This window comes from Furipterus horrens, unplaced genomic scaffold (assembly GCF_987537825.1).
Source record: "Furipterus horrens unplaced genomic scaffold, mFurHor1.1.pri manual_scaffold_10, whole genome shotgun sequence".
Classification (NCBI taxonomy): Eukaryota; Metazoa; Chordata; class Mammalia; order Chiroptera; family Furipteridae; genus Furipterus; species Furipterus horrens.
This window is the reverse complement of record NW_028327180.1, coordinates 56,479,517-56,502,645: the sequence shown is the minus strand read 5'-3', so window position 1 is coordinate 56,502,645 and position 23,129 is coordinate 56,479,517. Positions and strand designations below refer to the sequence as shown.

The 23,129-nt window shown below is 48.6% G+C and overlaps 1 protein-coding gene across 1 annotated transcript in view; it reads right to left on the bottom strand.

The window, feature by feature from the left end:
• The window catches only part of ADAMTS2 (ADAM metallopeptidase with thrombospondin type 1 motif 2), a 280,657-nt gene that overhangs the window by 194,117 nt on the left and 63,411 nt on the right, over nucleotides 1-23,129 (bottom strand). The window contains exon 3 of the mRNA XM_090290344.1: nucleotides 1,558-1,717. Within this exon, the coding sequence (XP_090146470.1) occupies nucleotides 1,558-1,717 (160 nt within the window). The remainder of the gene's footprint in view (nucleotides 1-1,557; nucleotides 1,718-23,129) is intronic.

Here is a 23,129-nt window from a genome sequence, read left to right as displayed (position 1 = left end):
ACAAGCACCTCAAGGAAGGGGGTTGGAAACTCACCCAGAACACTGGCAGCCCCTCACCCAGGTTGAGCCAGACCCCCAGGGACCACCACCAGAGGCCAGCTCAGAAGCCCTAGGCACAAAGCATAAAGTGGAAGGACCTCAGCTCTTTGAGACACAGGCTTTTTTTAGCCCCACAGGACAGATGAGAAGACAAAGGCTGGGGCCCCAACTGGCCCAAGGGCAGCAGCCACCAGGGAGTAAGGTCAGGGCCCTAGAGGTCCCTATCTGAGGCACTTCCTTGCCCATTTGCACTCCCAGCCACACCCTGTGGGTTTACTCTTCATTCCCCACCCCCCACCCCCACCCGCAGAGGAGCCCAAGGGTGGGAAAGAGACAGGAGGGGCTGCGGCTGGGAGAAGCCGGGCAGCTCAGGCTCTGCTGCCCACAGCCCAGGCAGACAGTGATTTATCACAGGGACGAAGGGGCTGCCAGAAGTTTCGATCAGTTGCAGAGTGCTAGGCTTCCTGAAGGAACAATTCCTTTGTAAATGTATGTGACACTGCTCCTTGAAACCAGAACGGCACCCTGCCAGGCTGCACTCAATATACCTGTCAGACTGGGGAGTCAGAGCCCTGTGAACGGACTGGGGCTGCTCGGGGTGAGTGGAGAGTCTGCAGATGACAGCGGGCAGGGGTGCTGGCTCATCAGTACCACTGGGGCTCACTTACACATGCAGATGCGCCCAACCCAAGACCCGGGCCTCTATGCCTGCTGCCACGTGCCATGAGCCGGGGGTCCAGGCCCTGAGGCTGAGGCCTGAGGCCACTGCACAGAGCTGGGTGTAGGCAGGGTGGTCTCATCCAAGCCATGGGCCCTGGGGCCTCTGAGGCCTGCTGGGAACACAGTCAGACCCAGCCTCATGGTCACCTGTGAACTTAGTCCCCAGAGCAAAGGGAAGGTCCAGGCTGGCCAGCAGGCCCAGCGCCGCGGAGGGCTCCGAGAGGCTGAGGCAGGGGCTGTCACCATGCCTGCTCAGCAGCCCCTCCCACACTCCCGGCCCAGAGTGCACTTGGTTCTAAGTTGAAAAAGACTAAACCGTGCAAGTCTGCACAAGTTGTGGAGGCTGCTGGGAACACCTGGGTCTCTATGGTGCATCCCCCTCTCCCCATGGGCTGACGGAGCCCTGGGGACTTTCTCTGCAGGGAGGAGCAGTCACCATGGCAGGGAGAGTAAGTGGCACGTAGGCAGGAAGGGAGGCTGCCTGGAGGCTGCAGACATCTTCAGAGGTCAGACATGGGTTAAGGTTGTAGGCCGAGGGGTGCAGCCTGGTGTGGGCCTCCTTTGCTCCCTGACACTTGGACAGAAGGTGGACCCTCAGGCTGCTTTGACTGTCTGCTACAGGGGCCCTGCACCTGCAGGTCTGTGGCCCACATGTACCCCAGCACCTTCACTGTGCTGTGTGATCAACATGGCAGGGCTCAGCCTCAGCCTGGGACCAGGCCTGCAGAAGGGGTCCTGGGTTCCCAGAGGAGATGTCCAAGGCTTACCACACAGCCTGCCCACTTGAAGCAGCCTTACCTGTATCCAGGGCCTGTGCCCCCACAAGAGAAGGGGGCCTGGGGGTGAATGGCCGGCGATATAACACATGCACACGACCCTGCTCGGCCTCCTTCGCCGCCAGCCCCTTCTCCAGGGGCTCGATGAAGAACTCCTCCTCCTCCATTCGGATCAGGCCAGCCTGCAGGGCAAAGATGAGATGGGTCAGGTTCCCAGACCACAACACAGGGGGGAAGCAGTGAGCAGGGCCCCAGAAGGCAGAATCTCCTGTTTGGCTGAGCTAAGTACTAGAACTGAAAACCTGGGCTGGGAAGGTTACAGGGCGGGGCCTCGGGGGGCCCCATCTTCCCAGTGCCTCCACTTCCAGTCACTGGACTGTCTGGGAAAGGGACTCTGTTAGGTTATTCTCACCCCTATCTTCCACTTCTCCTCATCTGGGTTTGTCAGGGCAAACTGTCAAGAACAGCCTGGAAGAAGGGAAGTACAACTATGGGCCTGTGTGTGGCCCCAGGGGAACACCATGATACACCAAAGGTGGACCAGTGCCACCTCATCCCCAGGAGCCCCAAGTTCAAGACAAACGTCAAAATGTCAGCCAGGGCTCCATCTGTCTGCAGACATGCTCAGTGCACCCCCAACGATATTTTCAAAGTTGTGAACCCAATACTCAAAGTGATCAGATTTCATGTTTCAAAAATGAAATTCCAACTTTCCTTGGGAAATGCAGGCTCCAATGGCAGGGGTCTCTGCATTACCAGGCTGGGGCACCCTGCATGGAGCTCGTGTGGCCCCGCAGCTGGCCACAGTCCCTGCTGCCCCCACTGCATCCACATCAGCCACATCCCAGACTCCACTGCAACCCTACTTCTGCCTCCTGCAAGACCGCCACACTGCTCCCTCCTGGGGCTCTCTTTGTGCCTGGCTCCGCTGGACCCCAGGATGCTCTGCACCCTGGCACCGAGGCTCGCAACCTGCCTACCCTGTCCCTGCTCACACACCTCACACCAGTCTCGGGGACAGCCCCCTCCTTCCTTCACGGGGCTCATGACCGGGCCTCCCTGCCCCTCAGCCTAGGGGGCCCTGCTCCTGCCCCCAACTCTGGCAATCTGGAGAACTCTGGCTCTCCCTTTAATCACTGGTTCAGAAGCCCCAGCCATCATCCCGAGTGGCCTTCCCCTCCCCTTGACCATGCTTGCTCACTGCCCGGCCAGCTCCCACACTTGGATTTTTGGTCCAGTATCCACATACCAGTGGCCTCACCCTGGGGCCCCACTGTGTCAACCTGCAGATACATTTTCTTTAGGTCACACACTTCTGACCCATTCAAGGGTATGTTTTGGTTTCTTAAAAACCACTTTATTGAGGTATTGTTGACATGTAAAAAGCTGTACCTATTTAATGTCTACAAACCCATGAGTTTGGGAATCAGCGTGCACTTGTGAAACCATCACCCCTATCTATCAAAGCCTTAAGTGTGCCCATTACCTCTCCAAGTTTCCTCCCACTCCCTTTATTCCTATCACTTTTTATATCAGAACACAATGTAAGTCAACCCTCGTAGCAGACGTTATGCACTCAATAGTGTTGTTAGTTATGGGCACAGTGCTTTCCAGAACTCAGTTATCCTGTGGGTCCGGAATTCTGTACACTTGGATCATTACATCCCATGTCCCTCCCCAAGCCCTGGCAACCATCATTCTACTCTCTGCTTCTATGAGTTTGACCACTTAGATTCCATATATAAGTGAGGCCATGCAGTATTTGTCTTTCTGTGTCTGACTTATTTCACTTAGCTAACGTCTCCAGTTTCATCCCTGTTTCACAAATGATAGGATCTCCTTCTCTCTAAAGTCTGAATAATATTCCATGGTACATATGTACCATGTTTCTTTATCAGCTAGTTGTCCTTAGATGGACACATAGGCGCTTCCATGTCCTGTAAAAAATGCTACCATGAACATAGGAGTGCAGGTATCTCTTTGATATCTCTTTGATCTCTTTGATTTTCTTTGGACATATACCCAGGAGGATTGCTGGGTCATATGGCAGCTCTAATTTTAATTTCTGAGGAAACTCCACACTATTTTCCATAGTGACTTAACCAATTTACATTTTACCAACAGTGCGCAAGGGTTCCCTTTCCTCCACATCCTCACCCACACTTGCTATCTTTTTGATAACAGCCATTCTAACAGGTGTGTAGTGTTACTTCATTGTGGTTTTGATTTGCATTTCCCTGATGATCTGTGATATTGAGTGTCTTTTCAGGTACTTGGCCATTTGTATGTCTTTGGAAAGAACATCTGTTCAGATCCTTTGCCCTTTTTTTAAATCAGATGATGATTATTATACTTTTGCTATTGAGTTGAATGAGTTCCTTCTATGTCTTGAATATTAACACCTTATCCAATATGTCTTAAAACTATTTCTTCCATTCTATAGGTTGTCTTTTCATTTTATTTCTTTTGCTATGCAGAAACTTTTTAATTTAATATAGTCCCACTTGTTGATTTTTTGCTTTTGTCACTTTTGCTATTGGTTTTATGGTTTCAGGTCTTACATTTAAGTCCCTAATCCATTTCAAGTTAACTTTCATGAGTGGTGTAGGATACGGATTCAATTTCATTCTTCTGCATGTGAATAGCCAGTTTTCCCAACACCAGTTATTAAAGAGCATATCCTTTCCCCATTGAGTGTTCTTGGTTTCTTTTCAAATATACGCTGATCACATATGTGCATGGATTTATTTCTGGACCCTCAATTCTGTTTAATTGGATGTCTGTTTTTCAGTACCATGCTCTTTTGATTACTACAGCTTTGTAATATAATTGAATTTAGAAAGTGTGATGCCTCCAGCTTTGTTCTTTCTCAAAATTGCTTAGGTTATTCAGGGCCTTAAGATTTTAGGATGTTTTTTTAATTGGAATTTGGAAGTTTAATAGGGATTGCATTGAGTCTGTAGAGGGCTTTGGGCAGCACAGGCTTTTGGGCAATGTTAACTTTTCTGTTCCATGAACACAGTATACCTTTCCATTTATTTGCATCTTCTTCTGTCTTTTCATCAATATTTTATAGTGTTTAGTGTATACACCTTTCAATTCCTTGGATAAATTTATTCCTAAATATTTTAGATGCTATTATAAATGAGATATTTTTCTTTATTTCTTTTTTAGGTAGTTTACTGTTAGTGTATAGGAACACAACTGATTTTTGTATGTTGATTTTGTATCTTGAATCTTACTGAATCTCTTGGTTACTTCCAACAATTTTTTTGGTGGAATCTTTTAGAATTTTTATATGCCTGATGACGTCATCAGGAAACAGACAATCTTACTTCTTCCTTTCCGATTCTGACACCTTTTACTTCTTTTTCTTGTCTGATTGTGCCGGCTAGGACTTCTAGTACTATGTTGAATAGGAGTGGTGAAGACAGGCCCACTTGTCTTTTTCCTGATCTTAGGGGGAAAGCTTTCAACATTTCACTATTAAGTACGATGTTATCTGTGGGATTATCATATTTGGCCTTTATTATGGCGAGGCATGTTCTTTCTATATCTAATTTTTTGGAAGGTTATTATCATGAAAGGAGGTTAAATTTTATGAATTGCTTTTCTGCATCTATTGAGATTATCGAGTGATATTTATCTTTCATTGTATTAATGTAGTGTATCACATTTATTAATTTGCATATGTTGACTCATCCTTGTATACTAGAGGCAAATCCCTCTTGATCATGGTCTGTGGTGTATGATCCTTTTAATGTACTGCTGAGTTTGATTTGATAATTTCTGTTGAGAATATTTGCATATGTGTTCATCAATGACATTGGCCTTAGTTTTCACTTCTTGTAGCATCCTTACCTGGCTTCAGTGTCAGAGTAATGCTGGCCTCATAGAATAAGTTTAGAAGGGTTCCCTCCTCTTCAAGTTTCTGGAAGCGTTTGAGAAGGATGGGAGTTAATTCTTCTTTAAATGTTTGGTAAAATTTACTCGTGAAGCCATCTGGGCCTGGGCTTTTCTTTGTTAGGAGACTGATTGCTGATTCAATTCCCTTACTTGTTATTGGTTAATTCAGATTTAGTATTTCTTCAAGATTTAGTCTTGGTAGGTTGTATGATTCTAGGAATTTATCCATTTCTCTAGATTGTCCAATTTGTTAGTGTATAGCTGTTCATAGTAGTCTCTTACGATGTTTTGTATTTCTTTTTTTTTTTTTTTCAGATTTAATGTGTTTTATTGATTAAAATATTACATTTGTGCCAATTTCCCTTCCCTCTGCTCCCCTCCACCCGGTGGCCCCCCTCCCTCCAGTTGTCCCCCCCTTTTAGATTATGTCCATTAGTTGTGCATACAGTTCCTCCCAACCTCTCTCCGTCTATTCCATTCCCTCCTACCATGATCCCCAATTCCTATATCATCTCCCTCCCTCTCCCCACTCCCCCTCCCTGTTGACCTCCCCCCAATATGCTTCCCGTACCCACAGTTCCTTTTCCACTCTCGTTGCCTGTTTAGTTTGCCTTTGTTTCATCTCCCTAGCTTCTGTTTTTTAAACCAGTCCCTTTAACATCTCATATAACAGTGGTTTGGATCTAATGAACTCTTTCAGTTTTATTTTGTCCTGGAAACACTTTCTCTGTCCTTCTATTCTGAATGACAATTTCGCTGGATAGAGTATTCGTGGTTGTAGGTTTTGGATTTTCATTACTTTGAATATTTCTTGCCAGTCCCTTCTTGCCTGTAGGGTCTCCCTTGAGAAGTCAGCTGATAGTCTAATTGGGACCCCTTTGTACATAATTCTTTTCTTCTCTCTTGCTGCTTTTAAGATTCTCTCTTTATCTTTAATTTTTGACATTTTGATTATAATGTGTCTTGGAGTGGTTCTCCCTGGGTCCAGTCTCTTGGGAACTCTCCTTGCTTCCTGGACCTGCAAGTCTATTCCCTTCCCCAAGTCTGGGAAGTTCTCCTTTATTATATTTTCACTCAATTTTTCAAGTTCTAGTTCATCTTCCTCACTCTCTGGCAAACCAATGATTCTTATGTTGGGCCTTTTATAGCTGTCCCAGAGGTTTCTGATCCTCTCATTGTTGCTTCCCATTTCCTCTCGCTGCATTGGTTGACTGCTTGTTCCTTCTCCATATTCTAGTTTGTTGAAATGAACTCTGGATTTTTTTTCCTCACCATCTGTCTCGTATGCGGTTTTGTTCCTTTCGTTATGAATGTTTTTCGCTTCTTTCTTATCTTTTTCCTGCTCTTTTGTGAATTCTGTAAGCCACCTGATAACAATGGCCCAGAACTGAGCCTCTGACAGGTTTCTTATCTGTTCATCTGTCAGGTTCTCTATCTGTTGCCTGGTGAGCTGCCCCACTGGGATTTCTATAGTTGTCTGCCTCATTTTGACAGATGCGTTTTGTTTTCTTGGGCCGGCTGTAGGGTGCAGTGCCTGTGTACGCGTCACAATTCAGCGACCGGCGCCTGTCTGCGACCTATTTCGCAGCCCTGTGGTGCTTTCTTTGGGGGCGGGGGTCCAAGATGGATTCACACAGTTATTCAGCTAGGAGACCGGGATCCTTCCTCCCGCCCCCCTGGGCCTCACTGTTCAAGGCGATGCGGTGGCTGCTCTCCCCAGCGCTGGGGTCGCGCACTGCCAGGGGCCCGACCGCAGCCGGGATTTCTTGCCGCCCCGCCGCGGTCTCAGGTGCGATCGCAAACAGCGCTGCCCTCTTTAACTCTTACCTGCCCAAATGGCACCGCTGGTTTATAACTTCATATGTTGGGCTTCCGTGTAGTTTTATTTTCTGGAATTTCTAGTTATCCTTTGTTTTGAAGTAGTTGTATTCCTCTCTAGTTGTAGAGGGAGACCTAGCGTGTTCATCTAAGCCTCCATCTTGGCCGGAAGTCGATGTTTTGTATTTCTATAACGTCAGTTGTAATTTCTCCTTTTTCATTTATTTATTTATTTTTTTTGAGTCCTCTCTTTTTTCTTGATAAGTCTAGGAAAAGATTTGTTAATTCTATTTATCTTTTAAAAAACTCAGCTCTTAATTTCACTGATCTTTTATTTTTCTGATCTCTATTTCATTTATTTCTGCTCTGATCTGTGCTCTCTCCTTCCATCTTCTAACTTTGGGCATAGTCTAGTCTTCTTTTTCTAGCTCCTTGAGGTGTAAAATTCGATTGTTTATTTGAAATCTCTCTTTTATATTGCAGAATTATTACTATAAACTTTCCTGTTAGAACTGTATTTGCCATATCACATAAATCTTGGTGTACTGTTTTTCAATTTTCATTTAAGATTTTTAAAAATTTCCCTTTTGATGTCTTCTTTGACCCACTGGTTGTTCAGAAGTGTGTTATTTAATTTCCACATATTTTGTGAAATTTTCAGTTTTCCTCCTGCTACTGATTTCTAATTTCATAGCATTGTAATCAGAAAAAATAATTGGCATGATTTTGCTCTCCTACATTTGCTACTACTTGTTTTTTGACTTAGTATATAATCAGTCTTGGAGATTGTTTTATATGCACTTGAGAAGAATGTGCATTCTGCTGCTGTTGGACGGGATGTTCTGTTATGTCTGTTAGGGCAGCTTGGTCTAAAGTACAGTTCAAAGCCAGTGTTTCCTTATTGACTTTCTGTCTGAATGATCTACCTATTGTTGAAAGTGGGGCACTGAAGTCCCCCACTGTTATTATATTTTTATCTATCTCTTCCTTCAGATCTGTTAGCATTTGATTAATATATTTAGGTGCTCTAACGTTGGGTGCATATGTATTTACAATTGTTATATACTCTTGATGAACTGACCACTTTATCATCATATAATGACTTAATTTTGACTGACTTAATTGTGTCTGATATAAGTATAGCTGCCCCTGTTCTCTTTGGTTTCCAGCTGGGTGGAATACCTTTTCCATTCCTTCATTTTGAGTCCACGTGTATCCTTAAAGTTGAAGTGAGCCTCTTATAGGCAGCATAGAACTGGAGCTTATGTTTTTATTCATTCAGTCATCCTATGCCTTTGATTGGAGAATTTAACCTATTTTCAATTAAACTGAATTGGTAAGGACTTACTAATGCCATTGCGCTGTTTTATGACTGTTTTATAGTTCCTGTATTCCTTTCTTCCTCTCTTGTTGTCTTCCTTTGTGAATTGATGACTGTCTATAGTGGCATAATATGATTCCCTTCTTTTTATCTTGTATGTATCTACTATAGGTTTTTGTTTTGTGGTACTCTGAGGCTTACTTGAAACATATATCTTATATATAATAATCTATTTTAATTTGATAACAACTTAACTTTGACCTCATACAAAAACTCTATCCTTTTATTCTCCTCACACATTTTATATTTTTGATGTCTCATCTTTTTACATCATGTACCCATTGACACATTATTGTAGCTACAGCTATTTTTAATACTTTTGTCTTTAACCTGTTACTAGAGTTAAGTGGTTAACACACCACCACATTACAATATTAGAGTATTTTTGCATATTTCATATTTTCATGTAACTGATTAGCATCCTTTTGTTTCAGCTTGAAGAACTATTTCATCAGTTCTTGAAAGGCAGTTCTAATGATGATGTACTCTCAACATTTGTTTGTTTGGGGAAGTCTTTATTTCACCCTCATTTCTGGACAACTTTGCCAAGTGAAGTATTCTTGGTTAGTAGTTTTTTCTTTCCTTTCAGCCCTTAGAATATATCTTTCTACTCTCTCCTTGCCTACAAGGTTTCTGTGGAGAAAAAAAAGATATTCTTAAAAGGTTCCCCTGTATAAGAGAAATATTTTCTTGCTGCTTTTAAAATAATCTCTTTTTAATTTTAGACAGTTTTATTATAATGTGTCTTGGAGAAGATCATTGGATTAATATCTGGGAGTAACCTATTGGCTTCATAAACTTTGACGTTTAATTCTCTCCCTGGATTTGGGAAATCCTCAACCATTGTCTCTTAAAATGCACTCTCTGCCTCTTTCTCTCTCTTTTCTCCTTTTGGGATTCCAAAAATAACTCATAGATTATTTCTCTTTGTGCTGTCTCATAAGCCCCATGGGCTTTCTTCACTCCTTTTCATTCTTTCCTTCTTTTTGTTCCTCTAACTGCATACTTTCAAATAATCTTTCTTTGAGCTCATTAATTCTTCCTTCTGCTTGGTGCAGTTTGCTATTGAAGATCTCTTTTGGAGTCTTCAGTTCAGTCATTATATTCTTCAGCTCTAAGTTTTCTACTTGGTTCTTTGTTGTTTTCTATCTTTGTTGAATTTCTATTTTGTTATTGTATTGTTTTCTTGATTTTGTTAAATTGTAGCTCTCTCTGTATCTTTGGAACAATTATTTTGAATTCTTTATCAAGCAATTCACATATGTCCCTTTCTTTGGAGTTGTTCCTGTAAATTTACTCTGTTGCCTTTGTGGTGTTATATTCCCCTACTTCTTCATGATCATGGTAGCCTTGCATAGGTGTTTGCCCATCTTCAGACTTCAGTAAGGAACACCCTCACCTACAGGGGGAGGCACACTCGTGCATGCTGCGCTGTAGGGGTTCCACAGTGGCTGTAAGCACTCAGCTGCAGGGACCTGTGTGGTGGCAGGGGCTGGTTGCTGATATGAATGAAGTGAGGAGGGATAGAGTCAGCCATAAGAACTGGGGCCACTGGGCACACTAGGAGCCACAGGGGCCTCTGCGATCAGTGTGCACTGCTGTGGCTGCAGTCTCTCGCCACAGGCATGCACAGGGCAGTGGAGGGAGGCTGATGACAGCAGTCAGGCTGGGGCACATGTGCACTATTGGAGAGGCCATCCCTGAGCACACACATGTGGTGGGTTTCAGCCACAGGGGTCTAGGCTGGCATTGTGCCCTCATGCAGTCTCAGAGGCCCAGAGGCGGGGGCAGGGGATGGGGTGAGAAGGACTCAGGCATCTGGTGGCTGTGAATGTGGGAGCCTGAGGGGAGGAAACCTCAGCATTGAAATCTGCAGGCACATAGCAGCTGTGGTGGCCGCTGGTTTCTTTTGCAGTGAAAGCTGCTGGGGTCCTCTGCAGAGCAGGCCACGGGAAACCAGAGTCACACCCTCTGTGTGACTGATGCTGCTGGCCCATGCCCTAGTCCCTTGTTTCCAACCATCTCTATACAGCTCAGCTTTGCATGTTTTGATGGAGTAAAACTGAAGTAGGTCTTCTGTGTGGTGCCTAGGAGTCTGGAGAGCTGTGACTCACTGTGGTCACCCTCTCCTGGCAAGGGCACTCCTGGATGGGAGCTCCCTCTTGGTGCCAAGTGTTGTCAGTCTGGGGCTGGGATGATGCAGGCAAAACGTAGTTGTTCTTCCTTCCCTTTTGTGCGGTTATTCAGGTGTTTTGTTCCACTGTATTGCTGAAGCTTCCTAAGGGACTCTCTCCAGAGCTGTGTTTGTTCATGGGTAGCTGCCTAATCGTTGATCCATGTTGAGGGGTAGGGTCTTCCACTCTGCATACTTAACAACCTCACTAAGGGGCTTCTAAAAACTTGAATTAGTTGCTCTCATTTAAGTATCATGTTATTTTACATAAATGACCAGATTTCCAGATTATCCTGAGGCATCAGAAAAGCTGTGGCCCATTCGACATGCTAGTTCAGCTGGCGGTGGGCAGGTCTCCCCTGACCCTCCAAATGGTATGCAGCCCTGCCGGCACCTTGCCTTTGGCCTGCAGGACTGTGAGAGAACCAGTTTCCCTTGTTTTCTGTATTTGTTACAGGAGCTGCAGGAAAGGAATACAGGGTTTTGGTGGGTGGGGGATGTAGGGGGTGGCCATTCCCTGAGGGATAAGGAGCAAGAGCAGCAGATCCCCAAGGACATAGCTGTGCAGCATCCCGGATTTCTGGGTAAGGGGACCAAGAGGCAGAGGATGGGCAGACACCAGGCTATGGGGGCTAAGGTCACCAGGCTGTGGGAGGAGAGAGGAACCTTGGAGGTTCCTTAACTATGATTCATTCTTGCGTCCCAGGAACCCACCAGGCCTGGAAGTGAACAAATGCTTGTGGAATGACTGAATGAGTGAGTAATCCCAGACCAGTGGGACCTCTGAGGGCGGGACCCCAGGGCCTGGTCAGCCCCTCCCACAGGCTGATGGGTGGGAGTGTTTAAAACAGAGTGACGTCCTCTATGCTGCATGGATGTGGCCATGTGTGGATTTGGAGCAGACTAGTGTCTCAAACTCATCTTATTATGAGCACCCTTCAAGGACATATAGGAATGACCTGAAGGGCAGCAGCAGGCAGGCAATCCCTGAGTCTGGGATTCTGGGTTCCCAGCATTGTTTCTGTGTGGACGGGGTGCCACATCTCCCTGGACCTCCACTACTCACCTGCTAGTGGGTGTTCCTCCCTTGTGCAGTGGCTATAGGGGTGAATGCAGCCTGGACACACTCAGAACCAGGCACACGGGACGCAGTGCTCTGCAACCTAATAACATCATCCTCCTGCTTACTTTCCAAATGACAGAATGGAGGTATAGGGAACCATGAGGTTTAGGCATCAGACCCCAGGCCCCAGGCAGAAGGAGCACTGGCTGAGCAGGCTGCTGGGCCTATCGTGGCAATTAGGGCAGGACACTGGAGCAACTGGCCCAGTGGGGATATCCCCTCTTCTGGAGGGACATTTGTGCCCAGACTGGGAGCCATATACACCCCAGGCCTGGGGGCCCAGGGTCATTCTGGAGGGACCCAGCATGACAATGACCAGGAAGCCGACTTGATGAGCAGTGCTCTCTGGCCTGAGATACCCCAGGAGACAGTTTGTGATCTCCCCACCCATGGGGGGGCCAGCCTCTCCTCCCTGGCCAGTTTCCTGGTGAGGGCTCCTGGGTGACCTAAGGGCACTGATTCTGCTGGATGTTCCCAGGGTCTTTCTATGGAGGGGTCCCCCCAGGTCCCACCTGAAGGGCACTGAGGGCCCTTAGGTAACTGACAATGTGACACCAGTTTACTCGAGTTTCCTCACACACTAGAAACCATACCTGACAGTGCACTCTTGTGGAGATGCTAGATCTCCACGGAGTCCACCCACTGCTCCTGGCACTGTGGGGCGCACACACAACGTCGCATCAATGAACGCAGAGGCACCTGCCCCGAGACAGAGGTGGACCTCACCGAGGCCAGCGCCGACCACTCCACATGTGGTCTCCCTGAAACCAGACTGCTGTCTCAAGGCCAGCCCTGAGACCCCAGGCCCAACAGGGAGCGCCTGAGCCCAGCGGCCAACACTTGCCCCAGTTTCCTCTTCCAGCTTTACAAACATGCAAGAAACCCCTGAAGCTCACTGGTCTAAAGGGACACCAGCGAGAGGGTCTAAACAGCCTGGTGTCCTGTGGAGGGGCTCTGTGACTGTGTGCCCATCCCCACCAGAGGAGAGGCGGGGAATGGGCTGCGTGCTTGACCCTCAGGTGCCACCGTGAGGGCCCAGGACCCAGTGGTGCTCTGGTCTCCAGATCAAACCACCAGTTCTCAGATCTTCATGAAGTATGAGCTGCCTGTCTACCTCTCTTCTTCTGTGCCCTGTCTCTGCTGTTTGGTTGAGGATGAATAGTCACTACAAATGGAAATTAAAAGTTAAAAATTTATTAAGAATCCAAAGGCTTAACAGTCATCCTGTTACTTTGAATTTTAAAGTGTTTAAAATGCTGACACTCTCAGAGTTGGGGTATCCCAGGAAGCAAGTGAGCACCCTGTCTCCACCCACAGGCACCCAGTTGGCTGTGCTCACCGGCTCATGGGCTGTCACCCATGGCAGCTTCCCAGGGCTTGTGACCTGTACCTAGTCTGCCACTCAGCCTTGTCATTTTTGCAACCTCTAGCACAAAGACTATGGGGTGCCTGTCAAGAATAAAAAGAAAACAGGAAGCTGACCCAGAGCAGAAGGATCAGACTTTGGCAGAGGACAAGGCAGTGTGCCTGGGCATCAGCCTCTCCAAACCTGGCCTTGCTCTGAAACTCACCCATGCATCTGCACCAGGAACCCCGCACATGCGGGCCACTGTTAAGATTCCAGTTCCCAGAGCTTTTTCAGCTCCGAGAGAAATGTATCCTTTCATCCTTACATCTCTTCTCCTTCCCCTCCTTCTTTTTTGACAGATCCTGCCTCAGATGTATCTGTACAAATAGCCCAAGAGGACCGCAGCCCCATGCGGACAGCAGCCCAGGGGACATACCTGTCTTTCTGTCCTTGCATCAGCAAACAGGGCCCTCAACTGTGCAGCCTTCATCGGAGCCTGGGCACCTCTGGGAGCCTGAGCTGCAGCCTGGGCTTCGGTTTGAGCCTTGGCCTTAGGCCGACAGAGCCTGAGACCCTTGGCAATGCAGCACAAGCATGTTTCCCACACTTGGGGTGAGTGATGCAGGCAAGTTGACTGAGCTTGCAGCTGCCACCCCTTTGGGATCCTGGGCTTGACCTCCGTGGACTTTATGAGGGCCTGAGAGCCTCAGCACGTGCGCTCATGGCCTTGACGTTGGCCTGCATCTTCTTCAAGCCTTTCTTGTGCTTCTTGGCAAAGTGCATGTTCCTCAGGAACTTCAGGTCCACCCCCTTAAGAGATTTATACCTTTGTGATTGGATTTTCTTGATGCCATTTCTCTGCCATTTTCGGGATTGGTTGTGTGTGGTGTGGTTCTTGGACTTGGCCATGTCTGCACCAAAGCCCATGGCTCCTGAAGTGCTTGGAACCAGAAGAGAAAACCGGCCCTTCTGACTTTTGGAGGTGGACCTGTGAAATTCAGTTGGGCCATAGGACAAAGGGCACCAGGCCTGGTCCAATGATGGTCTAGTGGGCGCACTGCCAAAACCAGGTCTGCCACTTCAGTGCATCTCCCAACAGTCTGGGGAGCCCAGGGCAGCCCTGACCCAGCTGCTGTGGTCACAGGCATGAGAACCAAAGTCTCAGTTCACAGTGGAAGCCATGCTGCACTGACCAGCAGGGCTCCTTTGCATCTCAGCAGCACACGGCAGGCTCTATATGTAGCTCCTTCCACTTTCCCAAAAGAAGCATCGGCCGTGTATGGATGGGAAGCTAGCCACCAGCAGGTGAGAGCAATTTGTAGGCTTAGGAGGCACCTGCCCTCCCCCTTCATTCTGTCTGCTTCTGCTCCACACCTTCCAGAACACTCCCTTCTGTGGAGGCCTGTGTGGCAGAGCAACCTCTCCTGCTGGTGGGTAGGGCTTGTCCTCTCAGGTTCAAGGAGTGGGGCTGTGGCCAGACTGACGGGGCACAGGTAGGGCTGGCCCTGACCGCCACAGAGCCCCCACGTACTCGCGAGGCAGGCCCTGCCCCGACTTGGGCCTGCTTTCAGGCCCTCTGGGTCCTTTGCTCCAGAAAGCCCCCCTTTTGCCCTAAGCTGTCCAGAGTCAGTTTCTGAGGCTTGAAACCATGATGCCCCAACCGACACATGCCCCCCGTGTGGAGCCCCAGCCCGGTGCTAAAGAAAGCTGGCCCCACTCTGATGAGCAGGGTGAAGAGACTCCAGATGGAGAGCCCCAGCTCAGAGCAGGGGCCTGGTGGCAGTGCTGCCCAGGACCAGTCCTGCTTCCTGCGCAGCCCCTGGGCCCTCACCGATTAGGCAGCAGTTAGGCAGGTGACCTGTGAACTAGGCACTGTTGCAGGAACTCAGATCTCTGGGTAGGGGCATGTTCCCATGCTCCTCCGTCCAGGTGTCTGTGGCTCAGGAGATAAGCTGGCCTTGTCTCCGCCTGCAGCTTTAGGCTGTACAGGCCACTGAGTCATGGAATCCTGAGAACAAAGAGGTCTGTTAAGTACTCCATCTGCCTCCTTGTAGATAAAGTCTTTAATTAGAGCCGGCCTTGGGGATTAGTGGGTCTACTTTGTATCCTTGATAGGTGCTATCTAAGCCATAAGTTACTCTAGCTGTATTTTACACGTTAATGATACATTGTAAGAATTCTTTCACTATTGGCTATAGAGCCACCCCATCCTCCCATTCTATTTTTTGTAACTTTTGAAATCCTAATAAAAGGACGGTGGGGTCTCATGCTCTCCGCAGCCTTGCCTGAGCGTGCGGCAGCCCCCCATTCGTCCAAGAATTCTGTCTGCTGGAATTACCTCAGTGTCACTTGATTACATACAACACTACATCTACAAGGCATTAGTTATTCTTTTGTAATTCCAATAGGACCAATGAGAGTGCCAGTAGAAAGAATCCAAACAAACTACAAGCAAGAAACCCACTGCTCCCCTGGACCATCACCTTGACCTGCAAAATAAAGGCCAAGGAGACCTTGGAGCTCCTGCAGTCCACCCTCTGGACCCAGCCCCCTTTGCACATCAGCCTGCAGCCTCTCACCTGCATTCCTAACAGGCCTGGTGGCATCTGAGGGAGCCTGGATCTGAGTCCCCATTGTTAGCTGGGCATGTTACACGGGCCTCGAATATGGTGTAATTCAAACTCCCTTAAAATTTGACACGGCTGAATGCTCCATTCCCAGAGGACTCTAAGACTCAAAGAAGTAAAGCTGATAGCTCAGATTTCCCAGCAGGACAGAAGAGGCTCAGGATCACAGCCCTGCCTAGTCCCCATCACCGTGACCCCAGTCCGCAGGAGATCCAGTGTGGGGGCCACAATCCCCAGTACTTCCTCACTGACGTCATAACTTGGCTTATGCGGTTTTGGTAAGTTTTAGCTGCATACTCCTGTCTGCTAAGACTGCATCTGTATCCTAATCTCTCTGTTATAAAAAAAACACAGAGGTGACCCTGGCCAGGTAGTTCAGTTGGTTAGAGTGTCGTTCCAATACACCAAGGGTTTGGATTCGATCTCTGGTCAGGGAATATGCAAGAATCAACCAATGAAGGCATCAATAAGTTGAACAACAAACTGATGTTTCACTCTCTTTCCATAAATCAATTAAAAATTCCAATAAAAATTTACAGAGATGTTACAGATCTGTGAGCATCAAATTGAGATTCTTTAACTCAATCAGGAAGTTTAAAATTGACTTAAAAAGGAAATTGTTTCCTCACTATGAGAGTCATGCTTTCTTACGGATAATAGCCTTCCTGAGCTCTAATTCGCATGCCATACAACTTATCACTTACAGTTTACAGTTCCCCCATTGCCACGGTCAGCTTCAGAACATCACTGCCTCCAACTGGAATCCATACATGTTAGCAGTCCTTCCACTTCTCCCCCACAGCCCCACACACACACCAGCCCCTGGAAACTCACGCATCTGCTCTCTGTCTCCCTGGGTTTGCTTATTCCGAGCATTTCGTAAAACAGAATCACACAGCATGTGATATTTTATGACTGACTTCATTCACAAGTTAAAATGTGTTCAAGATGCCTGTGTTGTAAAATATGTCAGTACCTAAATTCCTTTTTTACTTTCAAATAATATTTCATCGCATGGCTATACCACATTTTATTAATCTGCTCACTGCTTGATGGACGTTTGGGTTGTTTCTATTTCTTGGTGCTATGGATAATGCTGTTTTGAAAATTCATGAAACTTTTTTTGTGTGGAAATATGTCTTCATTTCTGTTGGATACCTCCCTAGAAGCAGAACTGCTAGGTCACATGGTAACTCCATGGCAGGCTGCTTCCCAGAATGGTGGCACCATCCAGCAGTGGGCGAGGTTCCCATTGCCCCACATGCTCACCACTTGTCATCCTCTGTCTCTCTCTTCTTGCCATCTTCGTGTGTGCACAGTGACACCTGCTGCAGTCTTGTTTAGAATTTCCCTGATGACGAAAGACAGTGAGCAGGTGCTCACTGGCCATTTGCGTCTCTTCTTTGGAAAAATGGCTACTCAGATCCGTTGCTTGTTTTTTAATTGGATTATTTTCATTTTTACTGAGTTATAAGAGTTCTTTATGTATTTTAGATACAAGTCCCTATTAGATATTTGAATTGCAAATATTTTCTCTCATTCTGTAAGTTGTATTTTCACTTCCTTTTTTTTCTTTTTTTTAACTCACCTGAGGACATGCTTAGAGAGGGGAACGGAGGGAGAATGAGAGGGAGAGAAACGTCGATGTAGAGGGAAACACTGATGGATTCCTCTCATATGTGCCCCATCTAGGAACTGAACCTGCAATACAGGCACATGCCCTGACCAGGAATCAAATTGGCAACTTTTGCTTTGCAGGAGAATGCCCAACCCACTGAGCCACACTGGCCAGGGCACGATCCAATGTCTTTAATGTCATGTTTGGTGCCATGTTAATCCACCTTTTATGCCAGCCGTCAGGGAACAAGGGATTGGAATGGGAGCCCAGATTGTACATGACCAGGTGTATGGCCTTAAGTAAGTCAGAGCCCAGGGAGCAGGGCTGCAGAGAAGCATGACACCTGCTATGCTGCCAAAGGGGGTCCTCTTGGCACCCACCTCAACTCAGCTTCATGTCTCTCTCCTTCATGCCTCACCTTCCACTTATGCCGCCCATACCTGATTTCAAATCCAAGTGCCCATGAATGGGGAAATCACAGACCTCTGTGTCCCTTCAGCTGCGATAATTATGATTACAAACCAACTCATTTACCATATATTCTGGAAAGGAAAGCTATGCAATATAAAGGTAATTCATAATTCAACTTTAATAAATTGGGGCAAATATTGTCAGAAAGAATAGAGAAGGAACAAAAGAAGTGGTTTAATTACATTAATTTCTTAATTTTCCATAGAGGGATCAACAGTTATTGATAAGCTGCTAAAGTTGATAGATATAAGTTTAAGAATACTATTTGAAGTTTTAAAAGCCACAACTAGTAAAACTAATTTATATCTTCCAAATAACTGAAGACAGAGGATCATATAACAAATATGGAAAACTAGAAAAACAGCAAAGAAAACAATATAAAAAAAATATGATGACAGAAGTAACAACAAATATACGTTATAACAAAAAACATCAGTGATCAGATTGTTTTAAAAAATCTCTCTGACTTGCAAAAAATGTTAAAATTCACAAATATATGGGAGGCCGGAAGAGTTTTCTAGGCAAGACTTCCCAGTACCTAAGGGACAAACATGGCCATGACGTTAGTGACAGCGGGAGGCAGGCCCAGCTCCAGAAGGATGCCCTGATGTCTGTTGCTGGGCTATCATCAGCAAAGCCTCACTGCTCAAGGCTCAGGGCAGCAACCCCCACACCCACCCCCCATCCTGCACCACCACCACCAACTGCTGCTGTTTCTGCTGAGCGCCCTAGGGCCGGTGGCCTGGACTCTGAGCCTGAGCGTGGTGGTATGAAATGAGGGTGAGGACGGCACGTGTGTGCCGGTATGAAGGTTGTGTGTGCCGGTGTGAAGGTTATGTGCACCAGCGTGCGGCATCGTGCCTAATACACTGGGCCGTTATAGCAGTATCATTCTTTGTAACATGCATCAGAATTGTCTAGAAACATCCATAACAAAGATTAAATAAAGTTAAGGTTTGGGGTGAGTTTTGCTTTTCTGTTTGTGTTTTCTGTATTTTTGCGAAGGGCAATATATCAAAACAGATCATTTGGAGAAAAGGCCAGGGAAGGGTTGGGGGAAGAGAAAGAAAGTTAAGCAAGGAAAATGAAATAAACCAGACACCCACAAGAGTGCCTTAGGGGCTACATAGGTACTGGTCTAACGGTCCCCCCACCAAGTCAGACAGCACCAGGATGGCTATTCCAGGAGCTCCTGTCCAGCCTGAGTCCAGACTATTTCACACTCAGTACCTGGGGAGCCCAGCACTGGGCGGGCCTCTAGGAAATACAGCTAGCCTCCTAGCCTGGCCAGGAGGGAGGGGTCACCAGGTTGGGCCAGACTCCAGGGCTATGATGGGCTGCTCCTCTGTCACAAGGACTGACACTTGGCCTGCCACATGGGCCCGCTGACATTTTGCAGGGCTTGCTCAGCACAAAGACTGCGCTGGGGACTGTCCCCAGTCACAAATTAACATTCACATAAATAACAGGGCATTCTCCACTAAAGAAGAAAAATGACTCTTGTTGCAGGAACATTCGCCAAAATAGCAAAAGATGAAATTTTTCTTTCTGAGCTCCCATCTCTCACAGCTGGGCCCTGGCACATAGTGGCCTTGAGCTTTGAGGTGGAGGGAGCCCAGAGAATTAAGCCACATCCCTCCCTCAAGGCCCTGAGGCAGACCCTCCAATGGGAGGGTGCCTGGCCCAGGGGTAGCCCATCTGCACAGCACACAAACCAGCTGGACCCCAACAGCCCAGCAGCCCTCCGGCCTCCTGGAGGCCTGCACACCTGCCCTCCTCCCTCCTGTGACGTGGCTGAGTCAGCATGCCTGAGCTCCTCCATCAGAGCAGCCCGTCCACTCAGAGCCGGCCCAGTGTGGTCAAGGGCTGGGTGGGGCACTTGCCTGGGAGTGCCGCTGTATGCTCTTTCCATAGACATATGTTATTTGGGGTGCTGAGGACGATTAGGAGGGGGCTAGTACCCCCATAACCACTGTCACTGGTGGCAGGGTCCTTGGGTCAAGGTGCGACCAGCTACCTGCACTGCCAAAGCTCCAGGCCCCTCAGACACCGCTACCTAGCCACCCAGGGCCCCAGGAGGCTCACCCTGGGGAGCAAAGCCCCCATCTCCTGCTGCAAGGCCCACAGGCCTGAGGAACCGCCCCGCATCAGCATTCCCACAACTTGATCCCACCTCAGCTGCTTCAACACTTCAAGAAGAAGGCGCCAGCACACCCACCCATAGGACGCTGGGCCAGTGCCTTCTCCAGGCCTGTCCTTGTCCAGTCTAGTCCTGCCGCCGTAACTAAATGCCACAGACGGGGCTTCAACAACAGACAATTGCTTCCTTACAGCCCTGGAGACTGGAAGTTGGAGATCCAGGTGCCATCAGTGTCCATTCCTCCTCAGCCCTCTCTCCTCGGCATATGGATGGCCTCCTTCTCTGTCCCCACATGGTCACCCCTTTGTGTGTGTCAATGTCTTAATCTCCTCTTAGAAGGATGGCAGTTGCATTGCATGAGGGCCCCAGCCTGAGGGCCCCATTTTAAGTTAACCCCTGGAAAGACCCTATCTCCAAATGCAGTCACATTCTCAGGAGCTGAAGGTCAGGACTTGGGCATATAAATGGAGCAGACAATTGAACCTAGAACAGCTACTGTGCTTCAGTATCACCTGGACTTGGAGTTGGATGCTGGCAGAGTGCCAGATGGTCCCCAGGCTGAGTGACAGAGCTGGGTGGGGCTGCGATTCAGGGCACACCTCTGGACAGCAGGAAGAGGGGTCTCCTTGGGCAGGGTGCCCCCTGAAGCACACCTCAGCAGGCTGGGATTAGGCAGGAGAAAGGTTGTGACTCCTGTGACATTGGAGCATACCAAGGCTAGCATGTGGGGCACCCCATGCTCCTTCCTTCTACAGGGGGCATCCCCACTCGCATGCTGGCAATGAGCGCAAGCCCAGTGAGGAGCAGGCATGCTGCACAGCCAGCCCATGAGGAGCAGGCATGAGGACCTGCCCTCCAACCCAAACCCCGCTCTGGAGCCCATGGGGGCAGCTCCAGGCTGGTGCCATTCCTGGGGACAGACTGACTATAATCCAGAGGTCAGCGAGGGCTCCTGTCAAGGGTCTCTCCGTATGCTTCCAGCACCTCAGAATTTTCTGAGGATGTCAAGGCTGAGCCTCCACAGCTACTGGGAAGCAGGGGCTGCAATGCTACATGGGCAGCACCTCCAAAACAGGTCACCATGCCCTGGCCAGAAGGAAGCCCTGTCTGGGTGCCAGGAGGCCACGTCTGGCTCCCCACCTTGGCCCTTCCTCCAGGCAAGCACGGAAGGTCAGAGGGGAGACACAGGCTCACCCAGGGCCCAGGTGCCTGGCAGGTGGGCAGGGCTGCTACCCAGGGAGCTGAGGGGCAGCTTGACCTGGAACACCCCTGACCCAGGTCCGTTCAGGGTGGGGCAGTGCGAGGACAGTCAAGGCCACCAAAGAAGGAAGATGCCAACCATGTTGACAGCTGCGAGGGAAGATGTGCTGCCCTATGGAGCAGGGCAGGAACAAAACCCCATGGGGGACAGTAGGGGACACCAGGCAGGCTGCTCAGGCACTCCCTGTGCAGCACGGCTCAGGCTTCCTCCCAAGTCTGTTTCCCCGCAAGTACAAGGAAGTATTGGGAGGCTAAGATTTGGGGGAGTGTGTGGGGGGGGGGGGTTCCTTTGAGCCCACATGTGTTGGGTCCAGGTCTGGAAGTTTCCAGGCAAAGGAGCCTGGTTTTCGCCTCCCACAGTGGACCCCACCTCCCCAGGTCCCTGGGCTGCCATCCCTCTCTAGGCATCCCTGGCCTAAGGAGCCCTGCCTTACTTTGGATTTCTTCAAATCTGGCTTCTCTCTTGCTCGGACCTCTGGAGCCCTGTGGTATCCGGGGCAGGCTGACCGCCAACCGTCCTCTGCCCAGCGGGCAGCCACACCACAGCCCAAGGCCCTCTGCTTCCCCAAACAAAAATCAGGCCACACCATCTGACCACAGATCATGTCTGGTTTATTTTGGGAAGAGAGAGCTATAAGGGCCGGATTCCTGGGCCACAGCCAGGCTGCTCACAGGCCTTCAGACACCACCCTGTTGTGTCCTCCCTCATTGTCCAGCGCTGGTCCAGGGTGAGGGGCTGGGCCTCAGAATGAACAACCTTGGATGGTGATTAATTCCAGAGCTGGGATGGCAGCCCCTGTGGCCCCAGGCCCCATATGAGCCGCTGGAGCCTGGACAGGGAGCCGGAGTAGCAAGGCCAGCAAGGACTGAGAGCACAGAATGGACGCGGGCTCCGTGGTTCACCGTGACTGGACACGGCAGGGCATTCTGGGGCACCTGGGAGCCTGCTTCCTGCAGAGGCCACACTGGGAAACAGGGTAGAGTCCTGGGGTGAGGTAGATGTCCAGGACCCTCCACACTCTAGGTCCCCCACAGACACCCAGGGAATGGCAAACCACCCTTGCCTGGAGGCACAACGCCACAGGGCTGGGACTGCGCTCCGGGCCGCCGCTGGGAAAGAGCAGATGCAGCCCAGGGGCCTCAGGCTATTGCTGAGACCAGGCAGCTGCCACACCTCCCACATGAAATGAAGCTGCGCCTGTGGAAGGCGGTAGGGAGATTCCCCAAAAATTACAAATAGAATTCCTATATGACTCAGTGACTCCACTTTGGGGTACAGACCCCCCCAAAGGAATTGAAAGCAGAGTCTTAAAGAGAGATTTGTACACTCATGTTCAGAGCAGCATGATTCACAACAGCTAAAACATGGAAGCAACCCAAGTGTCCATCAGTGACTAAGTGAATGAACAAAATGTAGTCTATCATACAATGGAATATCATTCAGCCTTAAAATAGGAAGAAAATTCTGCAATATGCTACAATATGATGAACCCGAGGACATGATGTTAAGTGAAGCAAGCCAGTCACGAAAGGAGAAGTCTTATCTGATTCCACTTATATGAGGTACCCAGAGGAGTTAGACTCATAAACACAGAAAGGAGAATGGAGGGTCCCAGGGGCTGGGGGAGGGAGAGGGGGCGTTAGTGTTTAAAGGGGGCAGAGAGTCAGTTTTACCAGATGAAAAGAATTCTGGGGATGGATGGTGGAGATCCTTGCACAACAGTGTGAG